This window comes from Panthera pardus, unplaced genomic scaffold (assembly GCF_024362965.1).
Source record: "Panthera pardus isolate Hobbes unplaced genomic scaffold, ASM2436296v1 HiC_scaffold_26, whole genome shotgun sequence".
In the NCBI taxonomy this organism is placed as follows: Eukaryota; Metazoa; Chordata; class Mammalia; order Carnivora; family Felidae; genus Panthera; species Panthera pardus.
In genome coordinates this window covers 4,266,634-4,293,022 of record NW_026526832.1, presented here as the reverse complement: position 1 = coordinate 4,293,022, position 26,389 = coordinate 4,266,634, and the positions used below count along the sequence as shown (strand labels likewise).

Genomic DNA, 26,389 nt, shown 5'->3' with positions numbered 1-26,389 from the left:
TCAATCGGGGGTAGATAACCAATCCAGAATAAGGAGGCAGAGCTCCCAGGATGCCCCAGTCCCACAGCCTTCCTGGTTTAGCCAGTGGGGGGCTCACTCCTGCTCTCACGTAGAGGCTGAGACTGGGGACATTCTTTTCTCCATTAAGGCTCCATCCAGGTCCTCCTCCAATGGTGCACTGTTCCATCTCAGCCCGCCTATGACAGTACATTCCCCAACAGCAGTGACACTAATGACCCTCAGTTACTAGGACTCCCTTCCCAGCAGCTGGACGCAGGCTCAGTGCTTTCCACATAATCCCTACAACAGCCTTGTGGAGCAGACACGATCATTTCCAATTTCCATAGGAGGCGACTGAGGGCCACAGGCACAGCCACCGTCCCAGCCCGTGCCTGTCCAATGTCCATGCCTGGCGCTCAGCCATGTGGCTGTGAAGGCCTCCCTAAAATCTACGGCTTTGACCACAGAAGTTACAAGTCCCACTAGCTCCCACCGGACGATTATTTCATCCCTTCTAAAAAGTGAGAAAGATCACCAAAACACAGGCCTCTGCCTTATTCACTGAATCCACAGGTTCCAAAACAGAGCCTCGTGGGACTCGCGTATCAAATGTCTAATTTAATCAATTGCTAGATGGAGAGTAGGTGGTAGCAGACAGGAAACTAGGTAGGGGAGGAGAAATGTGCTAGAGTAAGGTCAGAGAAATGCTCCCTGTCCACGATGCTATTTGGTAGAAATGTATCCAGCTGGCAAGCAATGTCACCAAGCACCTGCCTTCAACAGTAGGTGCGGGTGGGTAACAGTCCATTTCCAAATGGTTTGCTGATAGCTGGCCAGACATACTTGGAGTCCAGATGGATGAGCAGAACCGTCCTCTACTTCCCCCACAGAATCCACAGGGACAGGGGCTGGGAACAGTCACCCCCATCCTAAGACTTTCAAGCGAGGCTCCCGTGGTCACCGTCTCATGGGGGATGGGGAAAAGTTCTTGTGTTCCCCATGGCCCCTTCCCCCACTCTGGTGTGGTTGGGTGGGGACAGGGGAGGCCCTCACTGTGGTCTGGCCTCAGGGTAGAGTAACCACAAGACAATCAGACTGCCAAATTGAACTCACCATAGCAGAGTTCCTGTGTGCTCTTATGCTAAAAGGTCCTCTTTGTAGTGTTGAGTCGTATTTCAAACAATCCTCAGCGTGCGTGCACGTGTGTGTGGACGTGTGTTACGGATACATACATACAAGCCTGAGGAAAGAGTGGAGAACGCGAGAGAAATCAGCCCCACTGTATATATCACACTATGTGTAAAATTTCAAGATCAATTTGTGCTTAATATGAGAAGCTGCCTCCTACCTGAATAGGTGAACCTATGCAGGTATTTCAAAATGGCAGCCTCAGCCTCCATCCCCACCAGGGTGATACTTTCCACCCAGCTGAGTTGGTAATGTAAAGCAGCCATTTTCCCTTGAGGTAAACAACAACACATCGGATTAGAAATACAACATCCATGGACATCACTCCTAGTAAAGCCATCTTGCAAAAAGAAGCATTTTATTTTTTTTTTTAACCTTTATTTATTTTTGAGACAGAGAGAGACAGAGCATGAACAGGGGAGGGGCAGAGAGAGGGAGACACAGAATCCGAAACAGGCTCCAGGCTCTGGGCTGTCAGCACAGAGCCCGACACGGGGCTTGAACTCACGGACCGTGGGATCATGACCTGAGCCGAAGTTGGCCACTTAACCGACTGAGCCACCCAGGCGCCCCAAAAAGAAGCATTTTAAATGAGACCCGGGAGGCAAGTACCTTTAAGTATCACAATACTGAGAAAAAGAAGGCATCTAACACATAGCATGTTCCCCAATTCTCCCTAGTTTCAGGACAGACCAGCTCTCAGATCAGAACCTGTCTGTGAACTCACAGAGTAACTTGAACCCACCCCCTGGTCCAGCTCTGTCAGCACTCAGTGGCAGGCCTTCCCCACCAGGAAAATCGACCTCTGGCTACACGTGGAACACCAACCCCACCCACCCCGAACGACTTTCGGGCATAGCGGCTCACTCTGGAGCCATTGAAACAGGCTCACTGACCTGGAATATAGCCCGATACCCTCAGTTTAGTTTTTCTTACCAGTGATTTTTTTTTTTAATTTGTGGTTATTGTTTTTAGAAAAATAAGAGCCACTTTCTGGGGTGCATGGGTGGCTCAGTCGGTTGAGCGTCAGACTTTCAGCTCAGGTCATAACCTCGTGGTTTGTGGGTTCAAGCCCCACATCAGGCTCTGTGCTGACAGCTTGGAGCCTGGAACCAGCTTCTGAATCTGTGTCTCCCTCTCTCTCTGCTCCTCCCCCACTCCTACTCTGTCTCCCTCTCAAAAATAAATAAGCATTTTTTTTTTAATTTTAAAGAAAAATAAGAACCACTTTCAAAGATTCTTAGAGCAGAAAGCTGTTTCAACTCTGGACCTGAGGAAATGCAAAATGAGGCAATTTCTGGAATGCTGTAACCCCCTGTCCTCCCCACTCCCACCCACATCAAAGATAAAAGGATGACATTAAGTGATGTGGACCCCACGCCCAAAGCACTCGCAATTTCTGCTGTCCAGAAAAATGATAGTGCACAAAGCAGTGTTTTCTGGGGTGACATTGAAAGGCCAGGGAGTCATCTTTTACCCACATTCCCAACTTTGGGGTAACGCTTTTCCATTTTTTTTCCACACAGGTTTTCTTGCTCTCATTTGTCTCCACACCTCCAGGAGGTGGATTGGGAGGTGAGCTTCCCATACAGGCCCCCAAGCCCCAGAGGGCAACCTCAGTGTGAATTATACACACAGCTAGAGCTGGGGCAGAACTGGGACGCCTCCAGGGGTGCCCATGCCAGAAGAGGCAAGGCCGTGGGGAATCTAGGGTCAACCCAGCCTCTGCACCGCCTGGCGCAGCAGCTCTGCTGAGGCCTTCCATCTCCTAATGCATAGAAGATGCAAGACCATACGTCTAGCCCCCAGTCCAACCCCCTGCCCCACAAGCAAACTGCAAGACCTAGTTTAGAGCCCCTCAGATGATGGTGGAGAAGGTGCTTTGCAGAGCATACCCCTTGATCTTAATTATAGACTTGGCAGTAACAGGCCAGGACTTGTTGCTGGATCATGTTCTTTACGAGGATTTTTTTAGTTTTTGGGTTTTGCGGTTTTTTGAGGCAGGGGAGGGGCAGAGAGAGAGAAAGAAAGAAAAAAAAAAATCTTAAGCCCACACAGGGCTCGATCCCATGATCCTGGGATCATGACCTGAGCCAAAACCAAGAGTTGGACACTCAACCAACTGAGCCACCCGGGTGCCCCTCTTTATGTTTTTAAAGACAATTTATTAAAAGAAAACAGGAAGTGAATGAGCAGAGAAAAATGGCTGGTCTAGCTTGAACTAACAGAGTTACGTTCTCTCCCTACCTTTTGACCAGTGCTCCGTGAGAAACTCATGCTCAGAAGTAGAAATAAGATGGGAGGGGGTGGGGGCCGTGGAAAGTAGGTTAAGTCCTTCGTATTCTGAAACACTGACATCATTTTCTAGGTTTGGGTTTTTACAGCTAGCACATGAGACATTTTACCTCCTCTGTCAAAGCGTCATTTTCAAAATATTAGAAAGGTGTCCTCATACTGTCAAATACATATTAAGCAATTTCTGGAATGCTGTAGCCCCCTGTTCATCAATGCAGCTCATCAGTGAGGGAGCCAAGAGGACAGTAAAGCTGGTTCACAGCATTAGAGAAAAGACATGGGCAGTCAGGGGGGATAACACTGCAGTAAATAGTGTCTTTGTCCAGTTGCATTGCTGTAACAGAATCCCATAGACTAAGTAGCTTATAAGCAAGAAAAATTCATTTCTTACAGTTCTGGAGTCTGGGAAATCCAAGATCAAGGTGCCAGCAGATGAGGTGCCCGGTGAGGACCCGCTTCCCAGATGTTAGCTACCCAGCTCCTCACTGTGTCCTCACGTGGCAAAAGGGAACAGGGGATCTCCCTGGGGTCCCTTTCATAAAAACACCAGTCCCATTCGTCCCCTAGTCATCTCCCAAGGGCCCCACCCCCTAAAACCATCACTTTGGGAACTAGGATCTCAACACGAATTTGAGGGGGACACAAACATTCAGTTCACTGCACTAAGTTACATATAAAACTAGTTCATATCCGATGGTACAATAAAACTGTAACATCTGTGGTTATCTTTTCAACCAGACAGAAGTCGTTTGCATTTTTACCAGGTTGAAAACTATATGTGACTTACCCTCTGTAAGTTGATGTGTAACTTCACAGAGTCTGAGTCCTAATAACTAGTAAATAGTACATAATTCTGTGTCTCCTTCTCTCTCTGCCCATCCCCAGCTCCAGCTCTGTCTCTCTCTCTCAAAAATAAATAAACATTTTGGGGCTCCTGGGTGGCTCAGTCGCTTGGGCGTCTAACTTTGGCTCAGGTTCATGAGTTTGAGCCCTGCGTTGGGCTCTGTGCTGCAGCTCAGAGCCTGGAGCCTGCTTCGGATTCTGTGTCTCCCTCTCTCTCTCTCTCTGCCCCTCCCCCACTCACACGCTGTCTCTCTCTCTCTCTCAAAAATAAACATTAAAAAAAATTAGAAAATAAATACATAAATGTTTTTTTAATAGTGTTATGGGTGGGGGGATGGGCTAAATGTGCAAAGGGCATTAAGGAAGACACTTACTTGTTGGGATGAACACTGGGTGTTACACATAGGGGATGAAGCACTGGAATCTACTCCTGAAATCATTATTGCACTAGGTGCTAACTTGAATGTAAATTAATTAATTAATTAATTAAAATTAAAGAAAAGTGTTATTAGTAAATAGTACATGAAACAAAGATACATCCCCCTAGAGATGGAATAACCCTTCAGCGGACCTATTAGACATGCTCAGGTACAACACCGAAAACACACGACGAAGGGATCCTTTTTCCTCATCTCCAAGTTTGGGGTAATTTTTCTTAACACCTCCTAGGCCCCTTGCCAGCCATCTGGGCAGCTTCCAGCAAGTCAGTGATGACGGCTGAGTGACAAGCCTCACGACCAAAGCAGAGCCTTAGGCAACTCCACTCCTCTCTGAAAATGAACTGCATGCTAAAAATGAAGCATAATATTAAATAACAAATTTCAAATGGCCATATACAAAATTTTTTTAAAGGTTTTATTTTTAAGTAATCTCTACACCCAATATGGAGCTGGAACTCAGAACCCCAAGATCAAGAGCCGGGCGCCCCAAATGGCCATATACAAAATTCAGGGAAATTCAAGCACACAGGGATAACCTGGTACCTTTACACATCTTTCCATTTTCTCATCACAGATCAACTTATTTTAACCTTTCCCACTTAGCTTGGAAGAGACACTTGAACTTGTCCTCTAAATGTCAGTCTGCAACCTCAGGCTTAGCCACTTGGGTTACGGTTATGGAGTAAGAGCTGAGGGATTGGGGAGGGGCAGGGCCCAGGATCACAGAACAAGGGGCTGGCAGGTGGGTAGACCAGACACCAGGGAGCATCTAAAAACCAACAGTTAACTCCTATCTTGAGTCAGATACACAGCCCTTATAGTCATCCGGGTGATTCAGTCAGTTGAGAATCTGACTTGAGCTCAGGTCATGATCTCACAGTTCATGAGTTCGAGACTCACATCAGGCTCTGTGCTGACAGCTCCGGGCCTGAAGCCTGCTTCAGATTCTGTCTCCCTCTCTCTCTGCCCCTCCCTTGTTAGCACTCTGTCTCTCTCGCGCACGCTCTCTCAAAAATAAATAAACATTAAAAAAAATTTTTTTAAGTAAATTAATACCAAGTGGCGATAAGCAACACAGAAACAAGCAGGGTTAGTTAAAGGATAAAAAGAATGAAGGAGGGTTATTTTATTGCAGGTGCTCGTGAAATTTCTTGGGTCACACCTGGCCTCTTAACATCCTCACCACAGCCAGTGTATCCACAAAAGCAGATGAAATCCTTCTGTAAACTCAAGTGAACTAGAAAAACTATTTTTAATGCTTGGGCAAGTCCCTGGAATAGAAACGTTTTGTTAAAAGTTTTCCGATGTTTTGGTATTTTAATAAAGACCACATGATATGAGGTTTATTTCCTGGTTATTAAAAAAAAGAAGAAGAAGAAGAAAAAGAATGATGATGAGGAGAAGCCTCTAAGATAGGGGACCTGAAGGGAATAAGAGCTGGCCATGTGCATATCAGAAGGAAATTATTCCAGGCAGAGAAAACAGCTAGCGCCAATGTCCTGGGGCAGGTGCACACTTGCATATTAAGGGACTTCAAGGAGTCTGGTAAAGAGAATTTGAAGTGAAGGGAACTGAGTCAGAGGTAAAGATCCAGAGGTACCACACCTCAAACCATGGAGAGCTTTGTGGGCCGAGAAAAGGCCTTAGAATGTTTTTCTGAGGGAAATGGAACTGAGCCAGAGAGTGGAATGATATGACTTGTTTTCACAGGCTGCAGAGAATAGCCTGCAGTGAGGCAAGGGGAGAAAGGAGTCTAGCCGGGCAGCACCATCAGTGTCAGATGGGGCATGATGGCAGCTGTGAGTGCCGGTGTCGGGAGAAGTCAATGGATTCTGGACATATTTCCAAGAAAGAACGGACAGGATCCCTGATGGCTCAGGCATCAGGTGTGAGAGAAAAAAAAAGAAGTCAAAGACGACTCCAGGGTTTTTGCCCTGTGTAGCTGGGAGAAAGGAGTGGACCTTTGCAGAGACTGGGAGGGTGGGGACCTGGAGAAAGGACAGGCTAGAAAGGGAGCGCAGATAAGGGGTTCAGTTCAGGATGTGACAAGTTCAAGACCCCTACGAGACATCCAGGTGGAGACATGAAGTGGGCGGTTGGCTGTACACATCTGGAGTTCAAGGAAAGTTGAGACCCGAGACTTACACTGAACGGCAGGGACCGTGTGGTTGGTATGTGACATGTTTGTATGCGCACATGCACCCACTGCAGGTAGTAGTGCGTGTGGCTGACACCAGTTTGGTCACAGATGTTTGGTGGCAGATACACAAAAATCCAAAGCCAGACACAGCTACTCACTTGGAGAGTGTGAAGAGAAGGCGAGAAAACCCTGCAAATGAGCTTGGGGCCCTCTAGCATGTTTGTCTGAAACAGGCTTCATGTGGTCACCCTCCAGAAGCATCCAAGACACCCACCGTCCAAACACTTTGGGCTGATCTCCTCCGGGACAGGGTCTGGTCCTGCATCCCAAACCCACTTCCGTTCCTCCTCCACCTGAGCCTTCCCTACGGCCTCCCGCCTCACTGGCCACGCACACACCACACCCACTCCCTGGAAACCCAAGTTCACACCACTGGCCTTTGTAGGACAGTCTCCCCAGCCGCTCCCTTCTCTGATCTGTTCCTACTATGCCATCCAAGACCATTCGACCCCCGTCTTTCCCACAAGCCCTGCTCCGTGCCCCATGGAGGGAGCTCCCCATGAAATCCCCTCCCTGGCCAGGCCTAGGCTCCTGATCTTTACCATTAACCTGGCACCAATCATTGTTGTCCTGTACCAGGGTGCTTTCTCTCTCCTGGCGAGGGAGACGCCTCCATATCTAGTGTCCTAACTTCCCGAGTGCTTGGCATTGTACCCATCACAGAGAGGCATTCGGCAGACGTCCGTTCATAACGCTGATGCAAATGTGTGGGCAGAGAAGCACAACTGTCCTGGCACCCTATGTGACCGGTGCCCCTGCATGGCCCCCAGCCAGGCCCACGGGCAGGCTTTCACCTGTGCCAGCAGGGTGAGCTTTGTCCTTCTGATCATCCGTGCTCAGCCCAGCACCCTCCTGCTTCTTATGAGAGAAAAAACACAGGGCTTTTTCCTCCCACACTATGACTTTCCACTCTGGCCGCACTGAAGCTGGAAGAGAAGAGGACGGGGGTCCCCTGGGACCCCTTGCCACAGCCCCTGTGACCACCCTCTCCAACCAAGTGCCCCCCCTCAGATGAAAGAGCCCTCCTCCATCTGTAAATTATTTCTAAATTGAATATACTGTTTAATGTGTTTCAAAACTGAAAGAAAATACTTCTCCCAAAATTATAGCCGTTTTGTAACTAAACCCCACAGTTTCCCAGCTCCTTCCAAACCTACCTATTTTAAAACAGAAAAATGCTGCTGTTTCCCAACGTGTTCTTTATTGAGTAAGCCAGGGTGTGCTCAGCAGAGCACTTTCCCCTCCAGGATCCTCCTAGGACTATCAGATTAAAGACAAATTAGGTAACAGTGCATGCTGCTCTCTTCCAGAGAGATTTTGAAAGCCTGGTTTTAAGGGAGGTGAGGGAACACCAGAGCACACACCGAGGGGAGGCAGGAGGGTCCCTGTCACCGAGACCAGCCACAAGGAGAAGTCGACCCCCAGGGAAGACACGGTGTCTGGACGTCAGAGGGCTGTGGGTCAGAGACGGCCTCCCACCGCCCACCGGGCTGGCGGGGTGGGCCTCACAGAGTCTCCCAACACTGAAACAGGACCCCTACACCTGTTGAAAAAAACAAGCTACAGTCCAGAAGTTCATGGCGTGACATTTTCTAGTGTGCAGTCACTGCTCTCAGTGAAAAGATCAAGACACACGCCCTCCTTAACCAAGGCTTTAGATGGAGTGAACTTCAGCCAGGTTTGACCCTGGGCCTTAACCTCCATGTGTGTCATCAACTGATGCCTGGACTCCCACCACTGAACCATAAATAAACCAGGGGTTCTGCAGTAACCACAGCCTCAGAAACTGGTAATTAATCAACCAATCAATGCATACATACATACATACATACATACATACATAAATGAGAGAGAGAGAGAGAGAGTCTTCTTTTCCAGAAGCCAAATTTTACTTTGTAATAAATAAATGACCCTGTCTAAATGCCACAGATCACATGATCTGGAGCTACAACGGGGCCCACAGACAGCGGCAGGTGTCTGCCGTGAAATATGCAGGCTCACACTGACAAAACCCACTCCCTGGGAGAGGGTCAAAGGACTCTGAGCGAAGCAGCCGTTTTGCACTCAGAAGGTTCAGAGGCACCGTGAGCAAGGAACCTTCTAAAGGAAAACACTGTCACTCAGGTGCTGCCGAAACCAGGATGCCCCCAACAGATGCAAAGGACACGTTGGTCGTGAAAACCGTGCAGAAAGTTCCAGCCCAAAGCTGAGTCGACATGTGCTTCAGCCCCCATAACTCTTTTTTCAATTGGGAGTCAGTTTTCACCAGGTGTGAGACACAGCGCCACTGACCCCAAGCCAAGCATGCAGCAGCAACCTTCCTTAATCCAGACACTTGTCATCTTGGATTTAAACTTGACCCTGCCTGCCCCTGTTGCACGTGGGATAAAGGTCAATCCAGCGTGCCATAAAAGTCTCCATGATTAATCACTTCCCACCAGATTTGACAGCCGCAGATATTTTTTCCTCTCGCCTTCAGGCACTCTCCCAACTCAGGATGAATTTGGAACTGCCACTTGAGGTACGCACGCAAAATGGACACATGAGGCTCAAAGGACACTCAGGAAATGCGACTCACACCTGTATGGGGTCGGGGTATACCTAGTTTCGTCAGGAGGACAATGCAAGGCTTTCTACGGCACCAGTTCATAACTGGGGTCATCTCATCCATAGATATGGAATCATCTTTTGCCTAAAAGCTACGTACCTTAATTACATGTCCAACAAACTTCTTGAAAATCGTTGCATAGATAGATACCATACGGATGTCAGGAAGGCCAGTTATATGTCCTGGACTAAAAGTGCCCCTTTTGGAAACAAACTGGTGTGGTCACCTTGGAAAACAGGCAGTATCTTACAAAGCGTCCATCCATCCCACGATCCAGCAAACCAGCTCCTGGGTATTTACCCGAGAGAAATGAAAACAGACATCCACACAAAGACCTGCACAAAGCAGCTTTCTTCATAATCACCAAAAGCTAGAAACAGCTCAAATGCCCATCAGCTGGTGAAGTCCAATATGGTGCATCCATGCAGTGCAAAACCACTCAGCAATAAAAAGGAACCAACCATGGACACATACAAGGGCATGGACAGGTCTCAAATCGATTACACTGAGTGAAAGAAGCCAGATACAAATACCAAATGCTGTTTGGTTACGTTTACATGAAATTCTAGGAAAGGCAAAATTATTGTGATAGAAAACAGGTCACCCGTTGCTGGGGCCAAAGGGAGGGGGTTATTCCAAAGAAGTTAAAGGGAACTTCTTAGGGTGCTAGAATGTTCTATATATCACTTGTGGTGGTGGTTACATGACTATATATAATTATCAAAATTCATTAAAGGTGCAACAGATTAATCAAAATAGACTAATTTTATAATGTAAATTATATCTCAATTTTTTAAGTTTATTTATTTATTTTGAGAGAGCGTGAGTGGGAGAGGGGCAGAGAGAATCCCAAGCAGGCTCCGTACCGCCAACACAGAGCCTAATGTGGGGCTTGATCTCACAAAACCGTAAGATCATGACCTGAGCCGAAAGCAAGAGTTGGATGATTAACCAACTGAGCCACCCAGGTGCCCCATATCTCAATATTTTTAAAAGATCCCACCTATTGACTCCAAAAAAAAAAAAAAAAAAAGTCAGTCTACAGGTTCTGTTGCTGTCCTTCTTTACCTTACTTGTTGTCTCTGCCTCTGTTCCTACAGAAAGAAAAGCTGTGGTTACAGTAAAAAAAAGAGGTTGGGAGGGATCCTTTGCATCCTGTCCCTTTTAAAACAGTGTGGTCTGTGTCAAGACAGTGACACACCTTCAGAAATGAGAATGGGGTCCACAGCCTGGCCACCAAACGTCCCAGGAAAAGCAGACATGAAGCGTTCCACCCCAGAGATGATGCATTCTGTCACCCCACAAAAGAGGGGTCTCCACCAAGGAGGGTGGTGTCCAAGGTGATTACCCATGCAGGACCAACTGGAGAACAGGCAAGATCGAAGAAGGGTGTTCCAGGTGCCCAGAGAGGAACCCTGGCTTCAAGGATCAACCCTGTGAGCTCCTGGACCACGAGAGAAAGGCCAGCATGATCTTTAGAAATTCGCCAGGAGACAATGTGAAGAATCCCACGGAGTACGTGCCATGAGCATCTGTATAAGACAAGTCTGTAACAGTCAGAGGGAAGGAACACAGCAATGTAAGTACTGAAACATGTCACCCCTGTAAGGTCTGGCCAGACTCTAGGGAACCAAAATGCTTCCTTCCTCACTAGGAAAAAACAAAAACAAAAACAAAAACATGAAGCTTCTTCATATTTAGGGGGCAAATGATAAAGGGCAACTAAATTATTTTTGCAAATTTACACATACACCAAGCCTGGGCAAATTCTTGAGCAAGAGTATGAGGCACCCACGGTCAATGTTGGCAGATCAGCAAACTGACCGTGTTCCCTTCCCACTGTCTTGCTCTTCTGGAAAGGTGTTGGGCAAAAACACAGAGAACCAAGGCTACCACATTACATGCCAACCACTGGTACCAATTTCTGTGAAATAACAAAGAAATCATCACAGATTCTATTGAAACCAAAACCCCGAATAACACCAACAATACCACAATAGTCCTCAAATGAAAGGTTGCAGCTGCCAGGCCTGGAAGGACCGTGGGGGCTCCCCCAGCTGTGGACCTCAGTCTCTGTTGAATGCTGCCCCCACATTCCAGATTTCAAAAGCCACAGGAAGGTGCCGGGCCCTTTGCAACCAAACTCCAGGGAATTTGCAAAAACAGAGGAGGCTAGCTAATGCTCTGACTCAGCAAGGAACACACAACCTTCACATTTCCCAGGGCGCCTTGTCGAATGAGCTGGCCCCACTCTCTGCCTCTCCTTCCTCCCGGCGGCTGTTCTCCTCACCATTCTCTGTGTTCTTTAGCCTCCCCAGGAGAAGAAAGGGCTGGGCCTATCCAGTCCTTGTTTAGTTAACAGAAGAAGAGCCAGTGATAAGGGGAAAGACTGAAACCACGAGTGAAACGTCCAGGGTCTGGGAGCACGTGAGTGGCCAAGCAGGATCTGCATTCGATCAGCCTTCTCCCCATGTCCACACCCCAGACATAACTAGGTGGTGTTTTAAATCACCTGCCTAAAGCTGAGATACAAACTAAGCTTCTCTCTTGAAAAGGGAGCTTCTCAATTGCCAGCAGATGTATCCCAGAACCATGGCCAAAGACAGAGGTCAACTGACCGGGGATGCGGGTGCCGTGGGAAGCCATGACCAAGATGAGCATGTCCTGAGATGCCCCAGGTCTGCTCCAGCCACCCCCTCACAGTCTACCTGGTCCCTCAGCCTCGGCCTCTGTTTCCCCTTCTGTAAATGGGGCACTGTGCTGTCACATGAATGTGTCATAAGGAAAGAATGAGATGAAATCTGTGAAAAGCAAACTATAAACTGTTAAGCGAGATGATTACAGGAGCCAGCTCCCAGAAGTTATTAACGTCCATTTAATAAAAAGCCCTTACCCACGAAGAGCCCTTTAATTATCAGCCAACAAATATCTCAAAGTGTAAGCTCACTGCTCAGTGGATGATGTGATTTTTTTTTTAAAACAATAAAACTAGAGGGGCGCCTGGGTGGCTCAGTCGGTTAAGTGTTCGACTTCACTCAGGTCATGATCTTGCGGTTTGTGAGTTGGAGCCCCACGTGGGGCTCTGTGCTGACCACGCGGAGCCTGGAGCCTGCTTCAGATTCTGTGTGTGTCTCTCTCTCCCTCTCTCCCTCTCTCTCAAAACTAAACAACAACAGTAAGACTGGAATTCTGCACTTCAGTGAGTTGTACCTGCCTCTGGGCAGCTGGGCCCATTGGCTGCAGGGATAAAGCAGAAATCTAGGCCAAGCCTTCACTTGGAAAGCTGATCCCTTCCAAACACGGAACCCCAGTTTAACCGGAAAGTGCTAGCTACTGTGCAAGACCTGATCCCTGGCCACAGTGGGTCAAGGAGTCTCTGAGCTAGAGCTCTTCTCCCTCCAGCTTCCTCTCCCCACTACAGGGAGCACGTCTGTCTGTCCATCTGCTGGGCAGCTGTCTACCAAAAAGATTCCTGCTTTCACTCCCTGAACTTCCTCCCCTCTCTGCCTAGACTTGGGCTCAACAACACTCTCCTCTTGTGCTGAGTAGACAGTGACAAGGAAAAGAGTGAGAACACTCACAGTACCACCTCATTCCAGATGCTTCTAAATGCACCATTAGTTCATTTTAAACCTCTGGGCAACGCCAACAGTAGCTGTCATTAAGCTCGTATTTTACCAAAGACACAGAACAAAGATATGCCAATATAGGATTCAGGTACAGGCCCGCCTGCGGGCATCCCACCGGCCCCCCAAAGACCCCAGCCTTCGGACATTCACCCTGAGGCACGGCCGGCCCTCCTCCCGAGTCTGAGCTCCGTGGGGGCAAACTGCCTTTTAGTGACTTATATCTACCACAGAACACATCTCTCACCAGATGTGCTAGAAAGTTTCATTTTATCAAGTTTCACTTTATTTTTGGAAGGTTTTTAAAATAAAGTGAATCTGTAATTAAGAGGCTGACCCACAACAGTATATAGCAGTTGACCCCAAGAGGATGGTTCAGGCAACCGAAGGGTAGGTGGGCAGACACTTCCTGTGACTCCTGCCCACTTTGGGTCAATGTGCCCGTGGCCTATCTGTGGCAATGCTGTGGGACATTTCACAGGCCATAAAGTCCAGCGGCCAGGATGAGGACTTCAAGCTTTCCCAGCCTCCCCAGGCTCATTCCAGGGAGAGTCTTGCTGAGGGAGAGACTCCTGGGACCTTCCACCTGTGGGGCAGGAGAGTGACACAGTATGGTTAACAAGTCAGCCTGCCTTGCTCCTGTCCTCAGAGGATCTGAAGCTGTGACCTGGTAACATCTCAGGAAATTCTGGTGACCTGAGATTGGTCCAAATGAAGCTGTCCTCAAGTGAGTCCCTGAGGTGGAGGGGCAAGTCCTAGATGTAGCCACACATGAAGGGGTCTGGGGGCAGGGGCTCTGAGGAGAGGATGGGGGTGAGGAAAACATCTTTCTCATAAGACCACTGTCATAAGAAGATATCACGTTGCCTAGCCCACTCAAGAGAAAGTCCTAGAAAAAACAAACTTAGTGTCCACACACCATCTCATACCCACTAGGATGGCTGCTATCCCCAAACAAACCCAAACAGAAATTACAAGTGCTGACAAGGATGTGGAGAAATTAGAACCCTTATGCACTGTTGGTAGGATTGTAAAAGCTTCTGTGGAAAACAATATAGCAGTTCCTCAAAAAATTGAAAATAGAATGACCACACAACCCAGCCATCCACTTCTGGGTACATGCTCAAAAGAGCTGAAAGCAGGTCTCAAAGCAATATTTGCACTCCCATGTTTATAGCTGCACTATTCACAATAACTAAATTGTGAAGGCAACCCGAGTGTCTATGGATGGATGAATGATAAAGTCGGTACGTGCTCATAATGGAATATCATTCGGCCTTAAAAAGGAAGGAAAATCTGACACGTGCTGCAACATGGATGAATCTTAAGGACATGATGCTCAGTGAAAGAGAGCTGTCAGATTCATAGAGACAGAGAGTCAAATGGCAGTTGCCATTTGTGGGGAGAAGGCAATGGGGAGTTAGTGCTTAATGGGGGCACTTTCAGTTTCACAAGGGCAGAACTTAGGAGATGGGTGGTGATGATGGTTACACAACATGAATGTGTTAAATACCACAGAACTATATACTCAACAATGGTTAAGCTGGCAGGGTGCCTGGCTGGTTCAGTCAGTTAAGCATCGACTTTGGCTCAGGTCATGATCTTGCGGTTCGTGAGTTCAAGCCCCACGTCAGGCTCTGTGCTGACGGCTCAGAGCCTGGAGCCTGCGTCGGATTCTGTGTCTCCCTCTCTCTCTGCCCCTCCTTTGCTCACATTATCTCTCTCTCTCTCTCTCTCTTAAAAATAGATGAACATTTAAAAAAAATTTTTTTAAATGGTTAAGATGGCAATTTTTTTTATTCTCAAGTTAGTTAACGTACAGTGCAGTCTTGGCTTCAGGAGTAGAAGCCAGTGATTCATCTCTTAGATATGACACCCAGGGCTCATCCCAACAAGTACCCTCCATAATGCCAAGATGGCAATTTTTATGTTATATGTATTTTAGTGCAATTTTTTTAAGTGTCCACATATATTAAAATTCGAAGTGCCTATCCAGTCCTTACTGACCAGATTGCACTTCTTGTTTTGCTGGGATGTGTCTCCTCTTCAGCTTCATATCAAGCTGATGCCAATTTTATTAACGGTAGGGTGAGATTCAAATCGACATTCCTCCAGAGAATCTAGGATGGACGCAAGAAGCTGGCAACTTGCCAGGACCAAAGAACAGGAAACTAAGTCACGGACGGTTCAGAAGGTGTTGGCTCTGCACCTCAGCTAGGCCCGGCAGGACTCTGGGAGGGGGCACCCCTGCCCTCTGGGAGGGGCCTGGGGGCTCTCCTTCTGAAACTGGCCATTTTGGGAAAAGAGGAAAGGGCAGACTAGACCAAGGACCAGGTGACAGTCCACAAAATGTGTTATCATTGTCCTTCCAGGTTCTAAATGTTTCTTTCTATGACTCACAAAGGTTAACCGGGAGGCCCATGAATTAAAAACCCGCAGGGTTTTCCTTTTATAGACTGTCCTCAGGAGACCTCTCACTGAGTGTTCCCTCTGTCCTCATCCCCAACTGGCAGCTGCACTTAGCATGTGTGTTTACAGAAATACCAGTAGTTATTGCATGTTCCTCTCCATGTGATTAAGCATTGCCATAAAGCCCAGGCTGGATTAGAAATAGATCTTTTCCTTCTGAGGAAGGCCGAAAAGAGCATAGCTGGCGGCGGTGGCGGCAGTGTGCATCTTGCGCCACCTACTGGCCACTGTTGGGATCGCACAGCAAAAGCCGAAGGCCTGGACAGGGCTTTGGCACCTGCCAATGAACGGACCAGAAACACTGCCCCACCCACCCTGCAGGGTGGAGGGTGACTGGGAAATGCCACCAATCAACTGCCCCACACTGGAACCTATCTCCAGACTTGTGCTCCCTACTTTGGTAGTTCCAATCACCTGATCTATTATAGAAGGAAACAGTCCGTTGAGTCTCTTGCTCCCAGGAGAGGGCACTTCAGGACAAGACAAGAGGAACTTCTATCGTGGAATTATTATACACGTGTTCAGACTTGAAGATGAGGGACTACACCTCACGATGGCTTGCAACTTTGTAGTATTTGCCAGGTAGCGTTTGACAGAATGTTTTGATCCTTTGATCCTCATAACAGCTGTATGAGGTACATTCTATTATTCTTATTTTAGAGGTGAGGAAACCAAGAGGTTCAATCGCTGGATTAAACAGCTTCCTAACACACAGAGGGAAAGGTCAGGGTACCTGTTGGGAAGAGGAACTATAACATAACGGTTCTTTTTTTTTTTCTTTGTCTGTCTTCCAAAGCCAACACACCAATATAGACATCCAAATACTGTGTTAACAGTGTGGAAGATCCTGTTTGAAAGTTCCACAGGCAAATGAACATCCCCAGTTTGGCAGCCACTGCTTCATTTCTTGGTTCATTTCAACAAATATGAATTGACCACCTTCTGGGGCCCAGACTGAGCAGCTGGTGGAAACTACTTCATCACCTACCTTACGGTAGGGGCACTCTGGATGCCAAAAAACTAATTTTAACTAATGGAGACCTGCCATCACTGGAGATTTTCACGTTCTGAAGCCCATTCACAAAGCGTCTGGAGCCATTATGAGGCCACATACGTAAAATCTCCGAGAGTGACCACTTCAAACAGGATGACATCCATGGAAGTGTGTGGCCTAATGTGATCATTAAAAAAAAAATAATAGTGGGGCGCCTGGGTGGCGCAGTCGGTTAAGCGTCCGACTTCAGCCGGGTCACAATCTCGCGGTCCGTGAGTTCGAGCCCCGCGTCAGGCTCTGGGCTGATGGCTCGGAGCCTGGAGCCTGTTTCCGATTCTGTGTCTCCCTCTCTCTCTGCCCCTCCCCCGTTCATGCTCTGTCTCTCTCTGTCCCAAAAAAATAAATAAAAAACGTTGAAAAAAAATTAAAAAAAATAAAATAAAATAATAGTGTCCTGTTTAGAGTCACACATGACATTTTAGGAAAAGAACTCATTGTCAGGACAACCTTCCTAGAAACAGCAGGAGATCCAGCCCTTTAGAAACAGGATTCTAGAAACTGTCTCCCCACCAACCCTAAACCCCACTCCCCTCCCTCCTTCCTATATGGTCCCAGATAACCATCCTGCAACATGTCTAGTCTGTCCTGAAAAGAAAGAAGGAAAATGCAGTATGATCCCACTGCTAACCACTGGCATTTTTAAGAGTATGTCTTACTCTAAAGAAGGAAGGAAGCCTCCAGTTTAATATGAGGTAGAGTGACAATGCCTCCATGTCTTGTAATCCACCTGACTGAGGAAGGGAAGCCTGCTGTACAGTCGCCCTGCAAAAAGAGCCCAGATGACATCGGCAAACAGGACCCAACTTTTAAGAGAAAATCCAGATTACTTGTTTGGGAGCTCCTTACACTCAGTTTTTTAATATCAATTACAAAAAACATAAAAACAAATATTTTTAAACCCTCGTCTATACTTCTCTGTGGTTTTAATTTTTTTTTTTTTAATTTATCTATTTATTTGGAGAGAGACAGAGACAGCATGACCAGGGGAGGGGAAGAGAGAGAGAATCCCAAGCAGGCTCCATGATACCAGCACAGAGCCCAATGTGGGGCTTGAACTCACAAAAGCATGAGATCATGACCTGAGCCAAAAGCAAGAGTCAGACACTTAACTGACTGAGCTACACAGGCACCCTCTTTCTGTGGTTTTAGAAAGGACTATTCCTAACCGAGATGACCACACTCTAAAGAAACTGAGCAGTGAATTTTTTCGGCTGGCTTCGTATAGTGAGGTCGCCTGAGAATTCAGTCACTCATTTACTAGGCACCTACTATGTGCCAGTAATTGTTCTAGGCAATTAGGATACTTCAATGAACAAAAGAGATAAAGACGCCATTAAGGAGGTTATATTCTAAGAGAGGGAGACAGATCATATGCTCTAATCAGAAGTTATATCGCATATAGTAAAAGCTGGTACGTGCCACGGAGAAGGAAAGAACAGAGTAAGGACAATCAGGAGAGGAGGGCCAGTCAAGACGGAGGGAGTTATAATTAAATTTCACATAGAGCGGTCAGGGTCGGCCGTTGAGGAAGTGACGTTTGAGCAGAGACTAGGCTTATTTAATGTTGGACCAGGCACCATGCAGACGAAGCATGAGAACAGACGAGTCTGGGAGCAGCCAGAAGATTCCAACAGTGCGATTTGCTGAGGATCCACCAACAGGGTTAGGCACAAAATTTAGGAAGAGCGACCGGAAAGCTCTAAGATTGGACACTTTGCAACAGACCTGATGGCGATGAAATAGGGAACCTGCCCAGAAAGTCCCTAAGGGTCGGGCCTTTGAGTGGCCTTAACCAAAGCTGCAACACGCCGCACATGACCCAGTGACACATTGCGGGTGCCGTCAACACTCACCCCTGTATCCTTTGGGACAATGGAGGAAAACACATTTGGTGTTAGAAAAATCAGAAAAAAACGTTGCTGCTCACCAATAAAATCTTTTCCGCGAAGGGACTCCACATGTGCAGCACCGTGTCTGGAAGCTCTCCAGGCAATAATCCGGGGCCATCACAGGCCTCACCTCATCTGTCCCTTCTCTCAGAGACCACTCATCTGCACTGCCTCACATCCGATGTCTTGAAGTCTGACTTGGTTTTTTCTATTTAGTTATCTCAGGGGGGAGGGTAAATTCTGTCCCTATTACTTCACTTATGCGAAAGCACAAGTGCGGAGAGCAGTGAGTCTTGAAGTTTGAGAACTGGATTAGAGCTGTAGACCCTCTGGTTGCCAACCACGGAGGAGACACTCCCCAGTCAGGAGAGCTCTCGAGCTCCCCAGCACATGGTTATTCTTCATGTGTGTCATAGCTCGGTGGTGGGCCCGTTCCTTCCTGCCCCTGTCGTTACACATCCACGTCCTTGTCATGGCCTCATGGTGGGCGGAGTATACTTCCCCACGCTGGAAATATGGAGCTGGGCTCTGACTTGCAGCCCGACAAAAGCTGAGGTTTGCCATGTGCTCCGCGGCTGGTCTTGAACAATCACAGCAGCCGGAACACCCATCTCCCTGGACTCTGCAGAGTGAGTTTCTCCACTCAGCCCTGAGGGGTGTTTCCTGCAGAAGGTTGGGAGGACTGTCAGCTGGACGAACGGGGGAAATGTCGTTCAGAGCAAGTCTGGGTTAAGATATTGAGTGTGGCTTGGTCTCAAATGCACTGCACTAAGTAGAAGAATTAAAAATAATTTGGTACTTGTCTGAAAGCTCTGGTCACTAGTAGGATTCAACTTGTCTCCCCTAACAAGATAATCTCGCTAAAAGCAAAAATGAGGTGCCCCTTGCCGGGAGGATGGGCGGCCTTGATGTAACGACTCTGTTAAGAGGATGAAAAGACAAACTACAGACTGGTAGAAAACATAGTAAAACCTTGGATTGCGAGTAACTCGTTCTACGAATGTTCCTTGAGACGAGCAAACATTTCTAGTAAATTTTAATTTGATAAATGAGAGTGATGTCTTGCAATACGAATAGTACGTGACAGCAAATGTCACATGATCACAACTGAGCCAAAGGTTCTTTTCTCTCTCTCTCTCTCTCTCTGCAGGATTGTGGGTGATCATCTCCCATGCTCAGATGCTCCGTCTCAGGCCACAGTGTTCGGCAGAAATCAGTGATTTTTCAGAACGTTGGAAGGTGCCCACAGCTGGCACTAGTGTATTTTTTGTCACTTCAAAGCACCTATGGACAGGCCTTTGCTTTTCCATACAAGAGTGAGCTTAGCAATGGTCTGCTTCATTCTAGTCCATTAGATAGGTTCCTTGTTAAAGTTGCACAAAAAGAAAAAGATTCCATTGAGTCAATAGAAAGTAATGATTCTGTTAGTGATAGTGAAAGTTGTCCAACACAATAACCCTCCTCTCTCTTGTCTCCTAGCCACGAAAGTTTTCAAAGGTTTTCAAAGATGAGTGCAGGTTAATTTATTTTTCTTTATATTTTGTACTTTCTTTCTTATTTTGTATTATATTACAGTATGTAATCATTTTTATATGAATATTTTTGAGTGCTAGAACGAATCATCTGAGTTTCCATTATTTCTTATGGGGAAATTCACTTTGATATGCAAGTGCTTTGGATTACAAGTATGTTTCCAGAATGAATCATGCTCACAAACCAAGGTTTTACTATATTTGCAAACCATGGATCTTACAAAGGACTTGTATCCAGAATACATAAAAAGCTCTCAAAATGCAATAGTAAAGAAGGAAACAATTCAGTTTCACCAGAGGATATACAGATGGCAAATACATGTGAAAAAGATGTTCAAAATGATGCGTGACTACATGAATTACTTTTATTATGGATGAGGAACTAATCAGCTTTCAAGTTTGTGCTTTCTGTTTTTAATATGTGGATGCATTGCTTTCATCGGGAATCATTAATCGATTTGATTAAACACAAGATGAGTTTCAAAGCAGAGAGAATGTTGGGATAAGAGGAGGTTGAGTCCAGTCCTCTGGCTTGGATACTAACTTCCCTCCCCTTGAGGCCCATCGCCTTTTCCTCGAGCACCTTTTATAGAGCAAAGAGCAGCTCCTAGTGGAATGGTGTGATGTCATCAGTGACTTGGGGCAAGGGCTCTGGAATCTTAGAAGCCATTTGATCTCAAATACCTGGCTACAGTCAGTGTTCTCACACTGTTCTGAGGCTGTGCTCTGAGTAAGTGTGAGGGGCCTTGATCCTGAGAGAGCCAGGACGTGTGTTCTGGGTGAGTGTTGCTCGTTCCTGTACTAGACTGGTGTGTAAGACCATCCAGCTTGGCCCTCATGGAAAGGTAACTGAGACTCAACTATCACTGCCCCTGGCCATTCTTCCCTTGAGCACTGGTCAGACCACAGGTTCTAATCCCAAATCCAAAGTGCTCTAGCCATGGTCAAGGAACACATCCTAGACAAGTTAAGTCACCATTTTCTCATCTGTAAATCAGGTAAGCTATACATCTCACCTTACAGATCATTATAAAGATTGAATGAGGTCATTCTCTATGTATTATTGATCAATATTGGAAGTTCAACAAGCAATCAATAACTGTTAGCTATTTTTACCATTCTAATTATTATCAGGTTTCACAAGGAGCAGGTTAAGCAAACAGAAATGGCCAGTCAGAATCAGGTTGATCCCTTCCCTCTTTTTGTATGCAGAGAAGACAGGACCCCTCTGGGCTCCACATCGGCTGCCTCAGAGACTGCTCCGAGCCAACAGGACACAGCAAAGAAGAGTCAGAAGAAAAGGGTGTGCATGGAAGGGAAGGCAGGTGTGCGTGGTCGTCTGGCCTCTAACCCTGGTTTCTGAACGAATGAAACTGATAGAAGACCATAGCTCCTCTCTCCTTCTTCCTCTCTACTCTCATGTGTTTGGATCTGCATGGGCAGGAGAAAGGGTGTTCAGGGTGACACAGGGAGGTCACTATCATGTTCCTTTTATACCTGTTAAAGACAGCTAGGACTAGAGAACTTCACATCTGTCTCTATAGAGGTATCCCCCAGGCAGAATGATCCATGGAAAGAGGCACAGGAGAGTAGATTTTGCCTGGCAAAGAAAGGGAAATAATAGCTCAATTCCTACCCTCCTTTATAGACAAGGGCGAAGGGGTGATGGTCATTCGCTTATCCCTTCAGATGTCACATGCAAAATTCTCAAGGTGAGTGGGCAAGGAAGGGCCTAGCATTTCCCAGGTGGGCCCCCTATGATGACGCAGGATCCTTCCTTTCTCCCTGCAGCTCCACAGAATAGGAGCCCTCTGGCCTCCAGTTCTGCATCTTCAGAGGTTGTCCCTGAGCAGAGAGCCAGGACAATGAGAGGCCAGAAGAAGAGGAGATGGACAGATGTGAAGGCAGGTATGTGTCCCTAGGCATCCCTCAGCTTCCCTGCACCAAGTGTCAGCTAATGCCGAGTAAATCACTTGTTATCTTATCTTCACAAGGCTCGTCCAGTCTTCAGAGTGAGCTGCAAGGAAAGGACTCCACTTCTCAGGTGGGTCACATCCACACACTCCGAGTGACCGAGTCTGTTGTTCCCGCAGGGACCCAGGAGAGAAGTGCCCCGGCCTCCAATTCCACCACCTCTGAAGCTCTCTCTGAGCTGAAGTCCTGGAAGAAGAGGGGGCAGAAGAACATATGGACACTCAATCATGTTGAGGGGACAAAACTCAGGATGAACAAGAGGAGAAGACCCAGTTACCGTCCTGAAGACCAAGAAGCATTCTACCGACTTCTGGGTGTGTGCTCTGGGCTGACAGAGTGTTCAGGGCCCTGCTGAGCTGAAAATCGTGTGGGAGGCAGTGGCTCTGGGATCGTGCTCAAACCTCCCCCAGGTGCTAAGCTCTAAGGTGTCCAGGTGGTGTGGACACAGAGCGACCCTGCTTCTTCTGTGGAGTTGGCAGGTTCTTCCTCTCTGAGACAAGTTCTTGGAGGGAGAGGATGAAGGGTCACACTAGGGAGTCATCAACTGTCAAGACATTTCACAACCAACCAAGGGGTCCCTCCTCTACCCACTGAGATAGAGTCATGTATTCCCTGCAAGTAAGAGTTTAGAGATCAGTGATGAAAAGGCAACCTAGATCTTGCTGCCTTTGTGTTCAAGGTCGGGGAGACAAAAAACAACCTCATACAGAAATAGGCTGCTCTCAGCCAATGACAAACGCGAAGACATAAATTTTTTCAAAGGCAATGATGCCTGGAGATGGGGCCTGAGCAAGGATAGGGGAGCTTTATGAAATAGAGTACTCAGGGAAGGTCTGTCTGAGAAGGTGGCATCAGGACAAGAGGCAGGACTGAGTGTCACATATTTAGGGACAACACTGAGATCACATTGTCCAATACAGCATTCATTAGCCACATGGAGCTATTTAAATGTCATTTTAAGTGAATTCAATAAGCTTTTAAAATTCAGTTTCTTGATCTCATGAGCCACATTTCAAGAGTGTGGTAGCCACCCATGCCTAATGGCTACCATATTGAACAATACAGATATAGAACACTGTCATCATCACAGAACGTTCTACTGAAGAAATCCAGACTGACTGGAGAGAGGTCAAGGAGCACGAAATGATCCATGACTCCTCCATCCCCACTGTGCAAATGTCATTGTCCCAGGCAAGGAATGAGGGATACACAGCACTGGACATTCTCAGGTCTTCACTGGAAAATGGGGCCTCCAGGGGACACCTCTAATCCCCAACAAGCCTTCTGGGAGCAGGGGAAGCCATATCATTATCTTCGGGAAGCAAGCAGATGCAGGAGAGAAGGGGCAGGTGCCTAGTGCCTCGGGTTGGGGGTTGGGGAGGCTGCAAACTCACCACCACAGGCTCAGGGTGCTCAGTTAATCAGGTGGGGCAGGGAAACTCTGGACAGTCAGAGCATGATAAAGTGACAAGGATGTGGTGTCACAGAGACCCATGGCCATATGCAAGCTTCTGGCTTGAGGCAAATTTGTTAAGCTTTGAGAGCCGGGTCACATCTCTGTGATTAAAAAAAAAAAAAAAAAAAAATGTGCCCCCTGCCATCACATGGAAGATTAAATTATAATAGCAAACTCCATGCCCCACATTTGAAACTCACAATACAGGTGCCAGTGGAAGGAATAGCAGCTATTACTAATGTTAAGGCTCGTAAGCCTCCTGGAAGAAAGGAGGCTGCCTCCACTTCCATGAGGCAAAGGAACTTGGAGAGGCTCCGGTTTTCCTCCTTCCCTCTGGGATGTCCCACAGCCCTTCACTCACATCTCCCAGAAGGGTTGCCCCAAGGCCCTCATCACTTTCCCTTCCTTTGCAGAGGATCCTGTTATCCAGAGCTTCTTGGAAGCTGACATTTTCCTCAAAGTGTCTGATAAGGTATCTGCTGCATAATGATGAGGGACCGAGGGGTCTACAGAGTCCCCACTCCATGAGGGCAAGAACAGAGAGCCAGATTTCTGCCCAGGCAGGAGAAGGCCTGGAGAGACCTGCTCTCAGTGCCAGAGAAGGAAAGGACACACTGCCCGTGGCCTGCCCTGCCCACTGGAATCTTCTGCTGGCCTTCCCATCAGCTCCCCTCCACATGCCAAAGGGCCTCAGCACAGCCTCCCTCCTCCACCTCTGCTGAGGGTTTCCCACTATGGCCGTTGGATGGGGCAGGACCCATGGCCTGTGCAGGACACTCTCACCCTTCTATTCACCCCTCACCTGCCTCCTACTCCACACAGTACCTGCTTTCCATGGTGGTGGAATATTTTGGCCGTGTCGGGCTGCCTGGACACCTCTACAACAGGATCCACTTCTTCCTGGCCCTGTGAGTGCCTCCCTGGGGGCCTGTTCTCAGTTCTGCCCAAACCCCCCATTCCCACAGCCTCACCAGCCCACCTGGGTGCGTGGCCATGCTATGAGCCAGAGAGTCCCCACTGGTAGTCCCTCTTGGCCACAGAGCAGACAAAAGGTCTTCAGGGGTCAGACGTTCTTGGGGGAGAGGAAGGCGATGAGCAAGGTCCTGCGATAAAGAAGAGTCAGGAAACACCACTGGCTGCTCAGAGACTGCGTGACCCAAGAGAGGAGGCCACAGGGAAATGGCAGACAGCCAGAACCTTGACTCGGGCCAGGCACAGCATGGGTCCTGTAGGCTTAGTGTTGAGGATAGTCCTGCTGTCCCTCTGGACCCAGGCGCCCTGCAGAGTGGGCTTCCCGGACCCTCCCTCCTGGATAGACCGACCCAGGCACCGGGTCCTCCGGTGTGGCCTCCGCAGACTCTCCCCACTGTGCTGCCTGAGGCTGGCTGTGGGCACTGGGGCCTGCCAAGCTTCCCTGCTTTTCCCATGGCAGCTACATTGCCTCCGACATGGAGGAGGACAACCCCACATCCAAACGGAGCATCTTCCAGTTCCTGCTGGGCAGGGAGCACTGGCCAGACCTCTACAAGGAGTTCCTGAAGCTGAAGGTGGAGTTCTTCCATGCAATGGGGCACCGAGCCTGGGTCACCCCGGAGTTGTGTGAGGAGGTCTGTGGGGGACGAGGGCCAGGAGGCACAGCCCAGAGGCGGTGGGGCTGGGGCCTTTCTCCAAGTGCTTACGTTGCTGTTTCCCTTTCAGATCCAGGCCCAGAACCCACATCACTGGGTCTGGAGTCGGGCACGCCAGTGCGCCCCCTAGGTCCCCAGGGAACAGAACGGGGGCTGCAGGTGGTCCCGGTGAGTGCTCCAGGGCTCTGCAGGGTTGGACAACCCCACCCTCCATGCCCCTGCGGTCACCTCCTAGGCTGGCGTGAAGAGGAAGCAGTATAGCATCCCTTAATGCATATTAGCATAGTAACGACTCTGAGAACTCCTGTGGTAAAGAAAGTAATTACCTGTGCTTATATCAAAATTCTCCAAATGATTTTCATTATGGAATCATGTAAGCAACACAAGATCCAAATGTGCATATCAAAAAAATTTTTTGGAAAGCTCCTGGAAATGCTGATCTAGGTAATGAAAACTTCTGCAGGGTTTTCGATCTGAGTTGAAAATTTTTAAACATAAATAAATGGAAGACACTGAAGTCATCCTTTCTGGAAAAGGGGCTGTTACCCTGGTGGCTCTTGGGAGGAAAGACAGATTATTTCCAGCATGTGATCAAAAGTGGTATTTGTTTTGCTCCCACATGAAGCAAGCCTAGTAGCTGGGTCCCTGAAGGATATGTCAGGGTCTCACCGTGTCATGGACAGAAGGAGTTCCCAGGGCTCCTGGTCTCTGCAGAAATAAAATCGCTGGGGGGAGCGGGGAGGGGAGGAGGGGGGTGGGGAACAAGCCCACAGAACTGTGAGGAAGTACACCATAGATGACACATTTATAGAAAACAATCACTTGACTAGCATCCACTCTTTAGAATATGTTTTCTTTAGTTTAAATTTAGTTTTTATACTTGGGTTTACTTGAAGTCAGGGGAGATCTTCGGTGAAATGCATCAGGAATCCTTCGCCTGGGGACACGGCTATACTAGAATAATCTTGTGAACTGAGCTCCCCCCTCCCCTCTTTGCAGGATGTGATGGAGCCTATTCTCATCCTACGAGAAAGAAGGTCAAACGTGCTTTGTGATAAACCAAGTTTAGGATAAAGTTTAATTCATCCACAGGCTTTTTCCTTGAAGACAAACAACTATTATATATGTCAGAACCTCAATATGCCAAAGAATGACTGCCACAATAAAAAGGAGACAAATAATGTGTA

The 26,389-nt window shown here is 47.7% G+C and overlaps 1 protein-coding gene across 4 annotated transcripts; it reads left to right on the top strand.

The window, feature by feature from the left end:
- Positions 1-20,803: 20,803 nt before the first annotated feature.
- Positions 20,804-26,389, top strand: LOC109264758 (putative speedy protein E7). 4 transcript variants are annotated; one of them, XM_019445266.2, is made up of 9 exons: positions 20,804-20,989; positions 21,357-21,469; positions 21,936-22,052; positions 22,238-22,432; positions 23,988-24,046; positions 24,397-24,482; positions 25,007-25,181; positions 25,273-25,370; positions 26,202-26,389. In XM_019445266.2, the coding sequence occupies exons 1-8, from the start codon at positions 20,982-20,984 to the stop codon at positions 25,330-25,332; spliced, it is 813 nt and encodes a 270-aa protein (XP_019300811.1). In that variant the 5' UTR covers positions 20,804-20,981; the 3' UTR covers positions 25,333-25,370; positions 26,202-26,389. The 4 variants fall into 4 exon arrangements, with proteins under 4 accessions (XP_019300811.1, XP_019300824.1, XP_019300815.1 ...); XM_019445279.2 differs by having other exon boundaries at positions 20,805-21,142; XM_019445288.2 differs by having other exon boundaries at positions 20,821-20,923.

What these genes read in the sequence shown, in the direction of transcription:
- LOC109264758 (XM_019445266.2), top strand. An exon ending in AGCATTCTACCGACTTCTGG is followed by an intron (nt 22,433 to 23,987) that starts GTGTGTGCTCTG and finishes CTTCCTTTGCAG; the next exon opens with AGGATCCTGTTATCCAGAGC. An exon ending in CCCCGGAGTTGTGTGAGGAG is followed by an intron (nt 25,182 to 25,272) that starts GTCTGTGGGGGA and finishes TTTCCCTTTCAG; the next exon opens with ATCCAGGCCCAGAACCCACA.